Source organism: Hyperolius riggenbachi, chromosome 12 (assembly GCF_040937935.1).
Source record: "Hyperolius riggenbachi isolate aHypRig1 chromosome 12, aHypRig1.pri, whole genome shotgun sequence".
In the NCBI taxonomy this organism is placed as follows: Eukaryota; Metazoa; Chordata; class Amphibia; order Anura; family Hyperoliidae; genus Hyperolius; species Hyperolius riggenbachi.
Window position 1 is genome coordinate 144,581,038 of NC_090657.1, and position 18,227 is coordinate 144,599,264.

Here is an 18,227-nt window from a genome sequence, read left to right on the forward strand (position 1 = left end):
TGCTGAAATCTGCTGGAATATTCTTCATGCAATAAAAGAGCAGAAAGTTATTTATAGACGGTGCCGGCTTCTTCTTTGCCATATTGTCTGCTGATCCTGAGTGCTGCTGGATCATTGGCCGGGCACGTCGACTGGAGGCGGTTTTGGAGTGTGCAGTCACTACACATTACCTACTCAAATCACACACCTGAAACAAGCAGAGGGCAAATGCAGTCAAACTTAAAGCGCAACTGAAATAAACAAAAAAGACTAAGAGTTTAACTTACCTGGGGCTTCTGCCAGCCCCCTGCAGTTGACCTGTGCCCTATATGTCCTAGACCAACCCCTCCGTTCCCCCACCACGGCTCACTTTTCTTCACGCAGTGGAAGCCGACTTCTAACTCGACCTCTACTGCACCCTGGCCACGCGTATCTTAATACGCGTTCCTGTAGCCAGGAGTGTCCTGTGCAGGCATAGTATGAGAAAATCTCTACTCCTCTACTCCTCCCGGCTATGGGAGCGTGAACAAGGATGCGTGCGGCTGCGTGGACACAGGTCCGCTGCATTGGCTGGCAGAAGCCCCAGGTAAAGGCCTGCGTGGGTACAATTTTTTCATACCCGCACCCAACCCGCAACCCGCTTTCAGCTGAATTTAATACCCGCACCCGACCCGCTCCCCGACCCGCAACCCGCTTTTTCCATTTTCTTTTAAAATACACATTTAAAGCAACACTGGGGAGCTGTAAAGTAAATAAAACCTTTTTTTTCATATACAAACCAAAGCCAAAGAAGTGTTTTAAAGATTTTTTTTCCTCTTATTTAAATCAATAAAAACCGAGAAGTAACAGACCTGCTCAAACAACAAATAGCAGAGAAGAGCACCCACATCCCTGTCCCTGTATGCTGTAGGCTGCTCTTCATCTACAACACATCTAGAGGAAGTGTCTCTGATATGCCTGCTTCAAGGTCTATGCTAGGAGTATTAGAGGCAGAGTATCAGCAGTACTAGGCAATTTGCATTGTTTAAAAGGAAATAAATATGGCAGCCTCCATATCCATCCCACTTCAGGTGTCCTTTAACTAAAGCAGCTGATGTACTTGATTGGTCTGTTTTCAGCTGTATCAATTTGCATAAAGTTTGCATCAACTTGAAATTATTAGCATCTCATTGACCATAATTTCTTGTTAGTACACTAACACTTAAATAAACTTCACCACAAACTATTATAATTTCCTCTAAGATCCATATTTTTTTTTTCCAGGGCTGTTGAAAGTCAAATCCCCAAGCTGTGACGAGATGATCTGCAGGTGCCGACTACAATGAAGGGTCTGGGGGATGCCCGTAGCCGGCACCTGTCCGGAAACCTGGACACACATTCAGACTCCCTATATATTCAACCAGAGCGGACTCCATACCTGATCAGCTCCACTGAGGCTTATCCACCGGAACCTCGATACCCCGATAATTCCTTACATCCTGACTGCCTATATCCTCTCAACAACCAGCTGTCCAACAGTAGCACCTTTCCCCGCATCCATTTTAATTCTCATTATGAACCTCCTGAGGAGACTCCACCATATCCTACTCCCCATGCACAACCTGCTAAAATTAATCGCCTTCCCGCTAGCCTTTTGGACCAATTTGAAAAGCAGTTGCCCATTCACAGAGATGGCTTCAGCACTCTACAGTTCCAACGGGGAGCTCCGGAGGGAAAGGACCGTAGTGAAAGTCCTGGACGCATACGCCACCTTGTCCACTCTGTGCAAAAACTCTTTGCAAAATCTCAGTCCCTTGAGGGTGGTGGAAGGGGCAGTGTGAATGGCAAGAAGGGGTCATCGGAGGAGGCTAAAGGAACAAAACGGAGTAAAAGCAAAGAGCGAGGGAAGGGGGATGGCAAGGGTCAAGCTCGAGGAGGTGCTGGTTCTGGTTGGTGGAGTTCTGACGACAACTTGGACAGTGATACAGGAAGTTACCGCAATCCGGCAGGCATGATGACTCTTGGTCGTCGCCCAGATCATGGAGCAAGACATTTCTTGAGCGGGTATAATACGATCAGTGAAAGCATGCTGAAGGCGTCGAAAAGCAATAATGACCTCAAATTCACACCCTTCCAACCTCCATCCCTCACCCTATCCCCCCTGCCTACGCCCCATGAGGTGGTCCCTCCTAGTTCAACAGGCTCACTAAAGAGAGGGTCTTGGTCAACGCTGACACTTAGTCATGCCAGAGAGGTGTGTCAGAAAGCATCAGCCACCATTGACAAAGCTCTACTGAAGTCCAAGTCTTGTCATCAGGATCTCAGCTATCAATATCTACAGGTAAGTGATATGTGGAATTTTTAGAGAGATGTGTATCTTTCAATAATGAACAGCTCAGTTCCTGATAGGAGCATGCTGCTTGTTTTTCAAAGCAAGTTGCCAAGGTAAGTTATGAAGAACAACTTAGATATAAGCCAAAAATAAACTGAAAAGCCTCTTCAAGAAAGTACTGAAAATTACTGTTTTGGCTTCTGGCACAGATACAAAAAATAAGTCAATTGATGTGTCTCGTCTCTTGTATTTGAAGCATTCAGCATTAGCACGGTTGCTTTTTCCCTCTTCTCGGAGGTAGAAAGCCTCTGAGAGGTTTAGAAAGTTTATATCTTATAATATTTCTGACCTGAACTCAGACTGGTTTCCTGCTGTAGGAACAATCTATCCTCCATGCAGTTATTATTATTTTTGCTGTTATCATGGATTTATAATAGGGCCATACAGGGTAAAAAAACAAACGTGAGTACATCAAAATACAGACACTGGTACATAATACAGAGTTGGTAGATAATGTAAATATTACAGTGACTAGGGATGATCAATGAGATGCAAATATTTCCGAGTTCATGCAGATGTATGTAATTTTTTTAGGCAAATATATGCAGCTTGTTTGTATGCATATGCACCTTGAAAGTGGACCAATCAATTTTAACCTGGGTGGGACTTGATTGGTTCAAGCTGCATATATTTGCTTAAAAATGTACATAAATCTGCATGAACTCAGAAATATTAGCATCTCATTGATCATCCCTAACAGTGATTAATAAATTGAAACAAACAAAAATGTACAGCAACAAGAAACATAAGGCAGAGAACCATGGCCTTGTGAACTTACAATCTCAAAGGATAGGGAGGGAGTAATATGTGTGTGTATCTAGAGACAGTACATTTTAGGTCTTAGTAGAATTTGGCATGAGAATGAAGGGGAATGGCCTAGATTAGATTGTATGCTTGTCTGAAAAGGTGAGGTTTAAGTGTTCACCTAATGTACACCTGAATGGATTTAAAAAACAAAAACTAGATACTTACCTCTGAATGGTCCTCGTACAGCCCACTGATCCAGCGCTGGGTCACTCCCATCTGTACTGGGCATCTGCTAGTAAGGTCTGTGCATGCCCAGTAGAATGAAGCCACTCGGGCAAAGCTTTTTCCTCTGTACATGAGAGCTTAGTTTTACTGGGCATGTGTGGACCGTACTGTTGTATGCCCAGTACAGATGAACTTGTCCATGGCTGGAAGCGCAGTCCACAGAAACCTATTCAGCTGGTGTGAGTCAAATAAGTATAGAGGGACCTTTCACTCAGAACTGTCCTACCTTTAACCGGTTTGGGTTCAGCGTAGTTTGAACACCGTCCGATCCCGTGCAATGGTGCGCCCCCGCCAGCACAGAACTCAGCTATCTAAAGACAGATGAGTTCAGTACCTTGGTCAGGAGCCATTTTCTTTGAGCCAAACACAGTGGTCAGGAAGTGAAAAAAGGAGAAAAAAGCCCCTGGTTCTTAATGGGACTGAGGGTTGCAGTCTGAAATCGATTAAAGGGTTCAAGAACTGAAAAGTGATGGATGTACTTTGGATGGTAATTCCAGAGTAGGGGACTCATGAGAAGTCTTGCATACACCAATGTAAGGAGGGGGTTCTAGTGGAGGACAAAAGAAGGCTGTGTATAGAGTTGGAGACTGTAGATAGAGTTAAAAAAAACCATAGGTCCCTGCCCCTTAGCAATCACTTTCCCTGGTGTCAGTTTTGCTATGTGCAGCTCCTTCAGCTTGTAATTCAGTACGTAAAGTAAAGTAATCAGGTCACAATCCCTCTGGAGACATTTGTAGGGACGGCACTGCACGTCACTAGCCTACAGGCTAGCAATGTGTTCTGTTGCCATTTGATTTTAAATTGTACCTGAATGCTGGATATTTTTTATGTAAAGGATATTTGTATGTCCTCTGAAGCAATATCAGCTACATTTCTTTACCATGTTTCTGTGAGGTCTAGTTCCTAAGAGATTCTCACTTCACCTGTAATCTGCCAGCAGATCTTCAGATATTCCCACGTGCTGCCCATCTATATGCAGGAAGTGGGAATAAGAGAGAAATGGGACTTGAGGGACAAAATAAAGGCATGAGCCTGTTCTCTTCTGAAGCCTAATTAGCTACATACTTTTACTTTGTAAAGTCTGGTTCCTATAGGCCACATGTGTCAAACTCTGGCCCGCTTGCCAAATTTCTCCCACAGTGCCAGAAAACGTGGCCCGCCAGTGCTTTCTCAATTACCAGTGATTTTGGCCCGCTGCCATGCTCCCTGCTCCGCCCACTCCTACTGTAAGATTGCTCTGCCTTCCTTCCTTGTATGAGTGATAGAGCGTGATTACCCTCTATCACTCCCTTGCTTCGTCTCTAACGAACGAAGGGGTCCCTTACTCCCCGGCTGCTGCTCCTTTACCCCATGGAGTTGGCAGCCCAAACTGCACAGAAGTCCGCTCCCCTTATCCTCTTCGCTGCATGCCTGGCGCTGTGTCATGCAGCAGTGACATGAAGACAGCAGAGCAGCTCCAACCTAATAGGCCCTCGGCCTGGTATAAGTTTTTCATTTCGCTCCTCCGTCTATTTGAGTTTGACACCCCTGCTATAGGCAGAAAGTAGGAATAGTTGAGGAAGAGGACTTCCGAGAAACAAAGGAAATGTATGTAATCAGGCTTCAGTGGAAAACATAGAACCATATTTAAAATGGCTTTCCAAATGTAGACACACTTTAAAGCACTGCTATTGCAGAAAAAAAAGTTAAAACTTAAAAATAAATACATGTAAGATAATAATTCCAGTAGTTGTGTAACCCTTTTCTCATATTGGACTCAAAGCACTTGCGAGGCAGCTACTAGAGCACACTCAGTGTACAGTAGCAGTGTTAGGGAGTCTCACCCAAGAACTTCTTACTGAATAAGGAAGCAAATCGGCTGAGGCGCCCTTAGAACTTGTCAAAGAACCAATATGGGAAATGCAAAATAAATAAAAAGAGGTATCTTACCTCATCAGGAGACTCACATAGGTGGAAAAAAAATGAAAGAAAAAAAATGATAAAATGAAGGAGTTAAACTGTAGACAACGCGTTTCATGGGACACAGCCCACTTCATCAGGTCAATAAACAGAAACCGTAATTGCTAGCCGTGCAGTGCGGGGGCGCACATAGATGGAAAAAAAAAAAAAGTGCTTGCTTACTCAAGAGGAAGAGCCGGGAATTGAACCCAGGTCTCCAATAGGCTCTATTCACAAAACTTCTCATACATGACTTATCACCTAATTGATAAAAAATAACCTTTCAGCACATTTACAAGCAAAATAATCACTCAGTAAGTTGTTCCTGATTAATCTTAATTTCAATAGTATGGTACTTTTCTTACCTTGATTATATATTTTTGCTCTTTCGAAGCTTAAACATGTAATATAGATAAGGTGAAAATAGGTGAAAAAGCTTTGTGAATCATGCCCTATGTCAGAGACAAGACAAATGTCATTTATATTGCGCTTTTCTCCTAACTCAAAGTGTTTGAGCTGAAGCCACCAGGGCACGCTCAGTAGACACTAAGTGTTAGAGAACCTTGCCCAAGGATGCCTTACTGAATAGGTGCTGGCTTACTGAACAGGAAGAGACAATATCCAGCCACTGGATATATTTGTCCCAGAGTAAAATTACCTATACATTGCTATTTTCCTATGTTGTTGTCACAGTAGGTAGCAACATTTTGACAGGTTTTGGACTAGTCCATCTACTAATGGGGGTGTTCTTTATTTTTAGTATTTCTCAAGGTGTTCTTTATTTTCAAAAGCACTTACTGAGCTGCAATTGCTCAGTCCAACTGCCAAGATAGTGTGTGTGCTAGGCAGAGCCATCCCGCACATGACGCCAGGTGACGCCGCTTCCTCAGGCGGCATCCCGCCCACCCCCCCTTGCTCCTGGCTCCCTCCCTGGCCGCCGCTTGCCTTCTTGAAGCAATTGATGGCCACCTCCTGCAGCAGTACAGGCTCACCGTGTCCCCCTCCCCTGTCCTGCTTGTAGACCTTAGATTGCGGGACCCGCTGCGGCTCCCATAGCCATGCGTAAGTGATTACTCCCGGTATACATGTGGCTATAGGAGCCGCGCCGGCTCACGCGGATCTGAGGTCTACAAGCAGGACAGGCGAGACGGAACCAGTGAGCCTGTCCTGCTGCATCGGCAGTTGGGGAGGGAGGGGTCCAGGGGAACCACCTCGTTAACCTATACTGGGGCAACTATACTACCTACAGTATACTGGAGGCAACTATACTAGCTACCTATACTGGGGCAACTATACTACCTATACTGGGGGCAACTATACTAGCTACCTATACTGGGGCAACTATACTACCTATACTGGGGGCAACAATACTAGCTACCTATACTGGGGCAACTATACTACCTATACTGGGGGCAACTATACTAGCTACCTATACTGGGGCAACTATACTACCTATACTGGGGGCAACAATACTAGCTACCTATACTGGGGGCAACAATACTAGCTACCTATACTGCGGCAACTATACTGGGCCAGTTAAGGCCCGGTTCACATTAGCGGTTGTTTGCCAAACGGACCGGATGACCTGACCGGATCCGGACCGGATCCGGATCGGAACCGTACGGTTCTGATCCGGATCCGATCCGGATCCGGTCAGGTTGCATCAGGTGTCCATCAGGATGCGATCCGGATCCGTTTGGCAAAAGTTACGTTAAAAACAAAAAAAATGTTGGGGTCTGGGAGGTCAGCAGAAGGGGGACCTGTGGAATCAGGCCCTCTGCTGTTTAGCACTCACCTCCACCTCCGACATGCTGCCAACATCTCCGGATCCGGATCCAGCTGTGCTGCTCCACTCCAAAATGCTTGCCCATGTGTCCCCATCCAATATCGCCGCAACAATCCCCATAGGAAGTGGGGTAGAACATCCGGATTTCTCAGCCAGTGTGTTGTGCGCTCTCCGGTTCCCATTGGTGTGTATTGGCCGGATGGTGCAGTCCGGCTCCGCCCCGGATACGGCTGCCGGAGGAGCCGGATGAAAAAATAGCGCATGTTGGAACGGAGGCCGGAGTCCGGATCCGGCCCGGATCCGGTCCGGCTCCGGTTCGGCAGAACGGACGCATGTGAACGGACGCATAGGCTTTCATTGCTATGCCGTGCGTCCGTTCCGTCCGTTCTGCAGGCGGTGCGGCTCCGGCACGGCGATTCCGGAGGGCCACCGCAAGTGTGAACCGGGCCTAAGACTGTGTCTGCATTTGCAGGTTCAATGGAAGGTGAGGTTTGGAGCAATAGAACTTCTGTGCCTATAGGCTCCTGAGCTGTAGATTGGGCCTTCAATCTATAACTATCTCTATTCCACAGAATACCTCTTTCTTTATGAAAGAGCTCAGGGCATGGATTTTAGATGAACTGGAAATGTGCTGGCTCTCATCTAAAACAAATAGTTTTATTGTAAAAATAATGGGACTGAATGTGAAAGTCAAAGTTCAGACATAGGTCAGAAGGTGAAGTTGAGGTTCCCAGTCCTACCCTTAAATCCTCTCTCCAGACACAAATGTTGTTAACTAGCAATGCCATAAACAGTGGGGATCCAGATAACTGATACAGAAAAAAATATAGCCAGAGGATCAGAATAACAGCAAAGAAACTGGTATTTTGTTTGGAGGTCAAGATGGCAGCCTTATTACATAAAACCAAAAGTAGCTTATTCCAAAATGCAAAGTAACCTACGACAACCAATCTGAACTCATCTTCCAGCATCAATGAACTGAACTCTGATTGGCTACTGTCAGTCTTGCACTTTGCATTTACACTTTGCATCAGCCCAATAGGGAGCTGGTGTGGTGGTGGAGTGGTTAGCATTCTTGCTTGGCAGCACTAGAGTTCCAGGTCCAAATCACTATCTGCATAGAGATTGCATGTTCTCCTGGTGTGTGCATGGGCTGAATCCAGGTACTCCGGTTTTATCCCACATCACACAAATATAGTGGGAAAGGAACTGGCATCCCTTAAAATATTGTCCTGATGCAGGTTAACTTGCTTGCCCGAATAGTCTATAGACTAAGACTTATGGTTTGAGAATAGACTTTGAGGCCTGATGGTTAATTTGCATGCCCCAAATTGAGATGTAGCTTGCAGAAACCAGTAGCATTCCCATGCACCCAAGTTAATAACAACTAACATCTGATTTAATTTGATTAATACCTGCATTTTCATCATATTTTTGCTAATATTTTAATTTTTAGGCAGGTTACCTACTCTATTTGTATTTAATTCATATGCACGTGATTTTCAGGTACCAGGTGGTGACTGGCCCGGAGGCCCCACTAAAGAAGATGACATCCCATGTAGGCGAATGCGCAGTGGAAGCTACATTAAAGCTATGGGGGATGTGGACAGTGAGGACTCAGAAGGGAGCCCACAGCCATCCCCAAAAACTGCAGCTAGGAGGCAGAGCTACCTCAAGGCCACGCAGCAGTCACTGAGCGAGAGCACTACGCAGAGGTAACAGAACAGCAATATTATGACCTCCAGCTGATTTTATTTGGATGCCTGAAGTACAGCATAGGATAATAAGCTTATGAAAGCAGGTTATGTGAATAATCACTGCCACCTTCTGGTAGACATGGGGAAATGCAGCCAATACATCAGATGTTTGCAGCAGACTACTGTACTACATGGATATGAAGTACCTCAACTTTAATTAACCCCCCAAAAAAATCCAATATGAAATTACTTATTTGACTTACCTATCCTGTTGATTTAAATGTTCACTGTCAGATTTAGTAGAAATGTGATACGATATGAGAAAAGAAAACACAGCTGTAAGGATCCCTCCTGTAGCGTGTTCTGTCTGTTGCAGTGGAGCTGCAAACGGACAGTTCTGGCTTATCTGCTTGCATTCGGTTGCGCATTCGCAATAAGTCTCATTGTCATTTGCAATCGCTCTGCAGTTCTGGGCAGTTCAGGATGCTCTCATCATTCCACCAATTGCTTGTTGCAGCTGAGCTGCGGCCAGATAGCCCTGGATTTCCTGCATGCATGTTGTTCAATAATACATGCATGTATTTCTTATGGGAGTCCTTTGCATTCACAGCCAGCTAGCAAATGGTAATCAAGCCAGCTCAGGATTGAATGATTACCATTCAGCTGTGTGGGAATTTGCATACCTGCATCCATTGGCTGATGCCAGCATAAAAGTCTGCCTCCCATTTCATACCCCGCCCGACATAGAGTTCAGCTCTCTGAGTTGTCGTTGGGTCTATGCTGTGAAAGTTGTTTTTGTAATTGTATAATGCTTTGCTCTGTAATGTCATGTCTGCTGGACATTTGCTGGCCTTAGGGGGTCAGTGAAGTCCTTCTGATCCTGATAGTTAGATTCTGCCAGCACCACGTTGGTGACTGGTATTATTCCTCCTAGCCTTGTTCTTGAGGACGAACTATAGCAGTGGTTGCCATTTGTTCGCTCCTACCTGTTAGTCTTGTCTATCTCAGTGTGACTGTTGCCGTCGTTAAAACAGCGACTAGATTGGCTGAGCAGAATGCTCAGCCAATCTAGTCGCTGTTTTAGCGCTGTCTGTCTGTTATGTGCAAAAGTAAATCCAGGAGCACCGATGAAATTCAAAAATAAAAATGTGTGCCAAGGACCCACCCCAGTACCAAGGGGTCGTAATAATGAAATCCAGCAAAGGACCGGCACCACTTCAGTATGTTATAGCTCAAATACTTTAATGATACATCAAAAGCAACGACAGACTGCTGTTTCGGCCTTCCATAGGCCTTTGTCAAGTTGCACAAAATATTATTATTTTGTGCAACTTGACAAAGGCCTATGGAAGGCCGAAACAGCAGTCTGTCGTTGCTTTTGATGTATCATTAAAGTATTTGAGCTATAACATACTGGAGTGGTGCCAGTCCTTTGCTGGATTCCATCTGTCTGTCTGTTGTCTGTCTTGTTAACTGTCATTACTTGTGTTTTAGCTAGTGATTTATTTGAGAGCTACATTTCATATATTGCGCATCAGCACGATATATATGTACTATAGTCAGTCAGTATTGTATTATTGTTATATTGTATATTGTATTGTGTACCGACCTTTGCCCGCTTCTCGACTACGAATCTGCCTAATCCTTCCAATACAACTGACATCTGAATTAACGTGTATGACCCAAGCCTGTTACCGACTACGTCTGTTGTGTATTGTATCACATAGCATCTAGCCTGATAGGCGGCCCAGAGCTGCAGTTGCTCTGGGCAATATTGCTCCCTTGTTCATTACTCCTGTGTCCATCTGTGGAGCCTCTTCTACTATCCAGCTACTTAGCCTTGTTGCGCTGGTTGGTCAGAAAGTATGACCCCCCCAGCATTACAACCGCTCAGTGTTAATTTTCTCTCACTCATTACCTAAACAGGCTTACATCACTATGTAAATTCCTCAAAGGGAGGGGGGATTCAAATTCAGTTATCTTCTGATCATAATTTCCTTATCTTATCTGAAATAGGAAGCTTTTTGTAATTCACAAATTATACTATAAAAATGTAGTAAGAAGAAGGGTACTCACAAACCGCATGTGAAAAAACACAAAGGGTGTAACTTTCAGGCCACTGTCCAGGAAAAGAAATGTGTAGAGTAGTGTTCAAATGGGAACTACTCTAACTCGCAGTACTCATGTAATGAGGGCCAAATGGATTTGGAAGGGATGGAGGCATCCATAAAATAGTAAAACTTTGAAAAAACTATAACAGGGTAAGAAAACAGACATACTTCAGATTTTCATAATTAGATACAAACAGCAACTCGTTTCTCAGGTTATACCCACTTCATCTGGTCAATATTGTTTTATTAAAAGTGCTAAGCATTGGCTCAGGAGCGCCTATCCATCACTAAATGTTTTTAGGGCTACGTTGAGGTTTCTGTCCATTGTAGTGCTGATCCCATCCCCACTGACACATAATGGGGCAGTGCTGTGTTTGGACAAAAATGCCTTATGATAACTGAGTGCTATACAGTGCATAAGTGAGAGCATCAGACAATGCACTTCTGAAGGCCTTGTGTATTGCATACTGTATGCATTGCTGAAATGCGCTCAGCAACACACATTGGGCATGATCCAATTCACTTCTTCCGATAGATGGTCTTATAACCTTCTGCTGCATTGATCATTACACAGCTAGAGATAGCAGGGGCTCACAGGGATCACACTTAAGTCCGTCGATAACGGCTGCGGTGTTCCGCAGACAATTCTTTGCAGTTATGGCCTTCTGATAGCAGCTGACTGCCGGCAAATAGGAATCGGACATTTTTTTTCCCACAGCAGAAAAAAACGCACATTGCATCACTTCACTGCCAATCTCCACAGGGAAGCATTACATGCGTTTCCGCATTCGTTTTCACATTACTGAAAAACACATCTGATTTCCTCAGCCTCTTGCACACTACATGCGATTCTGAATTTTTATACGATCTGGAATTGAATGTAGTGTGCAAGAGGCCTAAAACATATTTCCCTGAATTAAAGTCCCGGTCCCAGGGTCCGCAAAAGTTACAAAAATGTCCCAGCTTGTAGGCAAATGTCCCAGCAAATCTGTCTGGAAATGTCTCAGCCAGGGTCGGTGGGCCTCACTCTGTGGCCGCATAATTAAATACCTCTCATCCTGCCTCCCATGTCTCCCTCATTAGCCTGCCCGCAGCAGCGCACAAATCTGCCTCAGTATGCTGTAAAAGCTGCAGGCACGGGCTATGTCATGTTGCTCAGCCTCCATGGTGCTGATGGGGCAACGTGGAGTGCATGCAGAGGCTCCAGCGTGCTGCCTGCGTGTGTGATATAACTGATGTCTATACCGGAATGCAGCAGCAGCCAAGCTACTAGAATGGAAGGGTGCCAGCAGCAGTAACTGGCCTGCTCATTTGTAAATAATGCCTCTTCTGGAACTCCGACCATTGGGTAGACAGCTGTTGCCATTTTTATCGGAGTGTTCCAAAGCCACCCCCACCAGCAGTTCCATGGCCAACCCCCAGCTCGGCAGTCGGCTACTAGGCCGCTACTGCCGAGCTGGAAAGGGGCCGAGGCGGTACAGGTGGATGTGGCTTCAGAACTTCTGAACACTTCAGGCAAAAAGTTCCATGGCAGGTTTGCCGTGAAGGGGCGGAGATTCAAAAGTTTTACTGGCGAACGATGAGTTACTGCCTCTATTCTAAAAGAGCTTTGCATGAGAGGTTTTTTAAGTTTTTACAACCTTGGTTGTTTTTAAGTGCAACTCCAGTTTCAGGAAAGGGCCTATACTGCATTAATTGTTGCCAGGATGAATGAAATTAGCATATTAAAAAATGTAATTATTAATTAAATCAAGATCCACATTGTGCCAGAGGGTTCCCACATCCTCTTCGAGACCCCCTCCACTGGCCAGGACCCGCTGAAAGTTCACAGCTGTTCACAGCCATGCTCTTGCTTGAGTACGGCCACGCCTTCTCACTAGTGGTTTCAGCTTACTGCGCAGACATGGCAGTACCCGCGCAGGTGCAGTACGGCCACACTTGTACACGGGGAGTGCAGCAATGAGAACAGCTCTTATCAAATATATGTTCAGAGGGGTCAGGCAATTGGATGGTAGGGGTGAGAAGGAAACATGAAGCCACTGAGCTTCCCGTTACCTAAGTAAGGGCCTTTTCATATGTTCTATGTTGCGTTTCCAACTGAGTAAGGTGCAGCAGGTTCGGATGAAGTAACAGCATGCTCTGTGGTAACCTTGTAACGCACATGTTTACAGTGGCAGTGAAGCATACTTTCATTGTACAGTATGCTTCATTGTATAGTCGCACTGCATGTCTAACGTGCGGTGCGACGTTTCGGTAGAGATGGTTTTGCAATACAACATGCACAGTGAAAGGGCCCAAAGTATCTTTTTTTTTTTTTTTAAATAAACACCTCAGGTTCACTTTAGTGTGAAGAAAGGATGGAAAGTTCACTCTTGCTTTAAAGCTCAACACAGGCATAAATGAATCCTAATTCTAAATGTTTCTTTTTTCATCTGTTTAGAGGTGCCTTGATTAGCTGTTGCAAAATCAATCACTGATCAGGAGCTCATGATTCAGCCACTTCCTAACAGGCTGACTACCAGATCTTCAGGCTGTAATCTTCTCATCCAGCTCTTTCTGCGCCCCCTCTCCCTTTCAGTCCTTACACTCAGCTGCTTAAAGAGACACTGAAGCGAAAAAAAAATTATGATATTATGATTTGTATGTGTAGTACAGCTAAGAAATAAAACATTAAGATCAGATACATCAGTCTAATTGTTTCCAGTACAGGAAGAGTTGAGAAACTCCAGTTGTTATCTCTCTGCAAACAAGCCATTAAGCTCTCCGACTAAGTTAAGGTGGCCATACACTGGCCCGATTCGCGGCCGTTTCGACAGCAGATTCGATCCTGGGATCGAATCTGCTGCCAATCGTTCGCGCTAAACGCACCCGCCGATCCGATTTCCTCCCGAAATCGGATCGGTCCGTCGATCGCGCTGTGTGGGAAATTACCCTCGATCGCCCGCGGGTAGGGTGCGCGTCGCCAGCGGCGGCCGATCCGATCAGGTATACATTACCTGACGCTGGCTCCCGGGCGTCTTCTCTGCGCTGCACCGCTCTGTTCCGGCTCCATCCCGGCGCTTCCTGTGTCACTGCAGTGATCAGGAAGTTCAAATAGAGGGCGCTCTATTTGAACTTCCTGGTCACGGAGTGACACAGGAAGCGCCGGGATGGAGCAAGAACAGAGCGGTGCGGTGCAGCGCGGAGAAGACGCCCGGGAGCCAGCAGCAGGTAATGTATACGGGGGGGGGGGGGGGGGGCACAGGCGGCAGGAGCAGCTCAACAGATTGTGATCGGTTTCAGGCTGAAATTGATTCACAATCTGTTTGCAGTAAAGGCAGCCATACGATCCCTCTCTGATCAGATTCGATCAGATAGGGATCTGTCAGCTGGTCGAACTAATGGCAAATCGACCAGTGTATGGCTACCTTTAGTCGTGGAGAGGGCTGTTATCTGACTTTTATTATCTCAACTGTTCCTGGACTATTTACTTTTCCTCTGCCAGAGGAGAGGTCATTAGTTCACAGACTGCTCTGAAAGAATCATTTTGAATGCTAAGTGTTGTGTAATCTGCACATATTATAGAATGATGCAATGTTAGAAAAAACACTATATACCTGAAAATAAAAATATGAGAATATTTTCTTTGCAGCTAATCTTCTATTAATCATTCATAGTACACAACCAATGCATTATTTCATATTTATTTTTCGCTTCAGTGTCTCTTTAATGTCACATGACCGCATTTTAAAAGCAGTATTTTAGGTGTCACATTCTTGATGCCTAAAAAAGTAGCATTTAGGCACTCTGATCATTAAGCTATGAAATGATATACTGAATTTATGTTAATAGTGGAGTGCTCCTCTGAGTGTGATTACTACAGACATGGGAGATTCTGTTGTTTGCTATTATTTGGAAAGCGTTATAGCCATACTGTGGTTTTTTGTCTTACTGCCGTTTCTATGGTGTCTACACAGGAGTCTGGACCGTGTGGACTCCATGGATATCCTGTCACCCCCAAAATTCTCAAGCTGGGAAGACGATTACAATCAGCTAACGGAGAGTGTAACAGAGGAGAGCAGCATCTGCCAGGTGAGTGAAGGGTGGATTATCCAGCTCCATTCTCCTTACATAAAGATATGAGTCCAGTTGTAAACACACTATGCAGCCACAGTAGATACATCACAAATTTTACTCTCAAATCTATTTTTTGTTCAGGCATATTTTTTTCCAAATGACTAGTCAATTGAATATGAGTAATAGTAGGGTTGTGATCTGTATATTGTTGGTGCATAATGTAGTTCTAGCCAGTTATAGACAATCTATGCAAACACAGTACACACATCCCACTCCTTTTAAAGAGAACCCCAGACAGCAAAGGATTGTAAAAATAAATATAATTCCTTATCTGGGGGGAAGGGGGGCTGCCAGATCAGTTAGCGTTCATTAGTGCCTCTCACCTCTCCTCTTGCATCCATAAATCCTTCAGTTTCATTTTTGAACAAAAAATGGCCACGACCCCAGGGTCACGATGCTGCAGATCTGACGTTGTGCTTCTCATCGCAGGGAGGTGGAGGAGAGGCTGGGGAGAGGCGATACAGGGGCATGGAGAGGCAGGGAAGGGGCATTTCTAATCCAATAGGAGGCTTTCTGCAGGAGTGCCTCTCCTGCAAGCAGTGGCGTAGCGATAGGGGGTGCAGAGGTAGCGACCGCATCAGGGCCCTTGGGCTAGAGGGGCACCGAGTGGGTCCACCCCTCAAACACAGTATTAGCTCTTTATTGGTCCTGTTTGGATAATATTCACTTCTATAGTAGTGATCATTATCACAAAGTTTCCCATCCCCTTCTTGCACCTCTGACACTGTGGTTGTCCTTGATTGGTTTTGGTGTGTTGTATCAATTGTCATCTATAGCATGCTTGGGGGCCCCCAATGCTAAACTTGCACTGGGGCCCACAGCTTCTTAGCTACACCACTCAGGGGCGTAGCTAGAAATCACTGGGCCCCATAGCAAATTTTTTTCATGGGCCCCCCTCACCCCCCAGGTAAATTCTCCCTCCCCCAACACAAACAGAAAATAAACGCAATTTGGCCCACATTTCAGCAGAAAACAAACGCAGTTCAGGCGACATTTCATCAGATAATAAACACAGTTCGGGCCACATTTCATCAGATAATAAACGCAGTTTGGGCCACATTTCATCAGATAATAAACGCAGTTTGGGCCACATTTCAGATAATAAACGCAGTTTGGGCCACATTTCATCAGATAATTAACGCAGTTTGGGCCACATTTCATCAGATAATTAACGCAGTTTGGGCCACATTTCATCAGATAATTAACGCAGTTTGGGCCACATTTCATCAGATAATTAACGCAGTTTGGGCCACATTTCAGCAAAAAAAAAGAGAATGTACTCACCTGAAAGAAGTCTTCTCTTCCGGCCGGCTTCTGGCGAGCAGCTCCCCCGGAGATCTTGCTCTTCCTCCTCCTGCAGTCTCCCGGGACCCGCGCTGGCAGTCAGGCAGAGCAGGGCTATGGGAAGATGGCGCCCAAAGCCCTGTACTGGAGACATAAATAGTCTACAGAGCAGGGCTTCGGCAGCAGCCATCTTCCCGTAGCCCTGCTCTGTGAACTGGCTGGCGCGGCGTCAGTGCGGGGCCTGTGGGCAACAGTGTGACGTCACGATGACGTCAAGGAGCTTCTGAGGCCCCTAAAAATGTGAGGCCCCTGGCGGCACCCCTGCTCACACACACACTATGCATACATACACACACACACCATGCATACACACACCATACATACACATACACACACACACACCATGCATACACACACACACACACACACACACACACACACAGACCATACATACACATACATACACATACACACACACACACACACACCATGCATACATACACACACACCATGCATACATATACACACACACACACACACACACACACCATGCATACATACACACACACACACACACACACACACACACACACACACACACACCATGCACACACACACACACACACACACACACACACACACACACACACACACACACACACACACACACACACACACATATACAAACACACACCCACACCATGGGCCAGTTACTCACAGTGTCTGGCTTCCGATGCTGTGACCGGGCAGACAGACGGGAAGGGGGCGGAGCTACGCGCGGGAGGGGCGGAGCCATAGCCAGCGCTGCTCTTCTGTGTTCCGGGCCAGGCCGGAACTATGAAGTAAGTGTCGGCAGGCGGAGGGATATGCAGAGAGGCGGCAGGTGGAAAATAGTCCCATTTCACCTGCCAGCCTCTTTGCAATGCTGCAATGGGTGGGGGGGGGGGCCGGGCGAGGGTGCTCACTCCAGCAATCCTGAATGGGCCCTGGACCCATGATTAAAGAAAAAAAAAAAAGCAGGAAACAAAAATAGGCTGCAGGACAGGCGGGCCCCCCAGTTGAAGCGAAGGGATCCGGGCCCTATAGCAACGCTATGGTTGCTATAGCGATCCCTACGCCTGTGACACCACTGCCTGAAAGGGAGGCCCTTTCCCCCGTTAGTCTACTGACAAGTTTGTAGTTGGTAGATCCGGAGGGTCGCAACGTGGAGCAGGGGGACATAGAGCCCCCTGCTCCATGCTGAGACCCTCCGGGTGAGCCACCCCCCTCCCCCCCCCCAATCCGCCTTGGGTACACTTTAAGCTTTGTACACACACTACAAAGTTTTTGACGCCTGATCGAGGCTGCCTCTGCCAAGAATCTAGAAAGTTTACAGTGGCGTGTCAGCATAAGGTCCAGCTGGAAAATCAGGTTGGCCTAGTGGTAGCCAAGGGCATTTTTCTTTTAATCACCCTACCCACTGCGGCCTGTATAGTTGTGTGCCTCTCTAACAAACCCTTATACGTCCTCCTAAGCAGCAGAATGCATCACTAGCCTGCAGGAAAGCAATGTGTCTGCACAGCGTCAGCACCAACTGTCGCCTGATGGATTCCTCCAGGTGGCAGTCCTTGTATGTGTGTACAAAGCTTTACTCTTACATCCATTAGTAATGCTGATGACAAGCACATTTCTTAAAGATGACCATTTACTTGAATGTCAGAAGTAGTAGGGGTCGGATTTGTATATTATGGTTGCATAATGTAGTTCTACCATATTATAGATATGCTGCTATGCAGCCACAGTACACACATCACACTTGCATTTCTGCACACCAAGGGCTTGAGTCACTAAACCGTGATAACTCATATCACAGACGTTTTTGCGCACATTTTCGCATTTGCGTGTGATCGTGAATTTGAGTTTTTGCACGAAAA

The 18,227-nt window shown here is 45.8% G+C and overlaps 1 protein-coding gene across 7 annotated transcripts in view; it reads left to right on the plus strand.

The window, feature by feature from the left end:
* The window catches only part of DLGAP4 (DLG associated protein 4), a 367,380-nt gene that overhangs the window by 233,311 nt on the left and 115,842 nt on the right, over window positions 1–18,227 (plus strand). For all 7 annotated transcript variants that reach the window (XM_068263408.1, XM_068263407.1, XM_068263412.1 and 4 more), the window contains 3 exons: window positions 1,243–2,299; window positions 8,613–8,821; window positions 14,871–14,985. In XM_068263408.1, coding sequence (XP_068119509.1) covers window positions 1,301–2,299; window positions 8,613–8,821; window positions 14,871–14,985 — 1,323 coding nt within the window. In that variant the 5' untranslated portion in view covers window positions 1,243–1,300. The remainder of the gene's footprint in view (window positions 1–1,242; window positions 2,300–8,612; window positions 8,822–14,870; window positions 14,986–18,227) is intronic.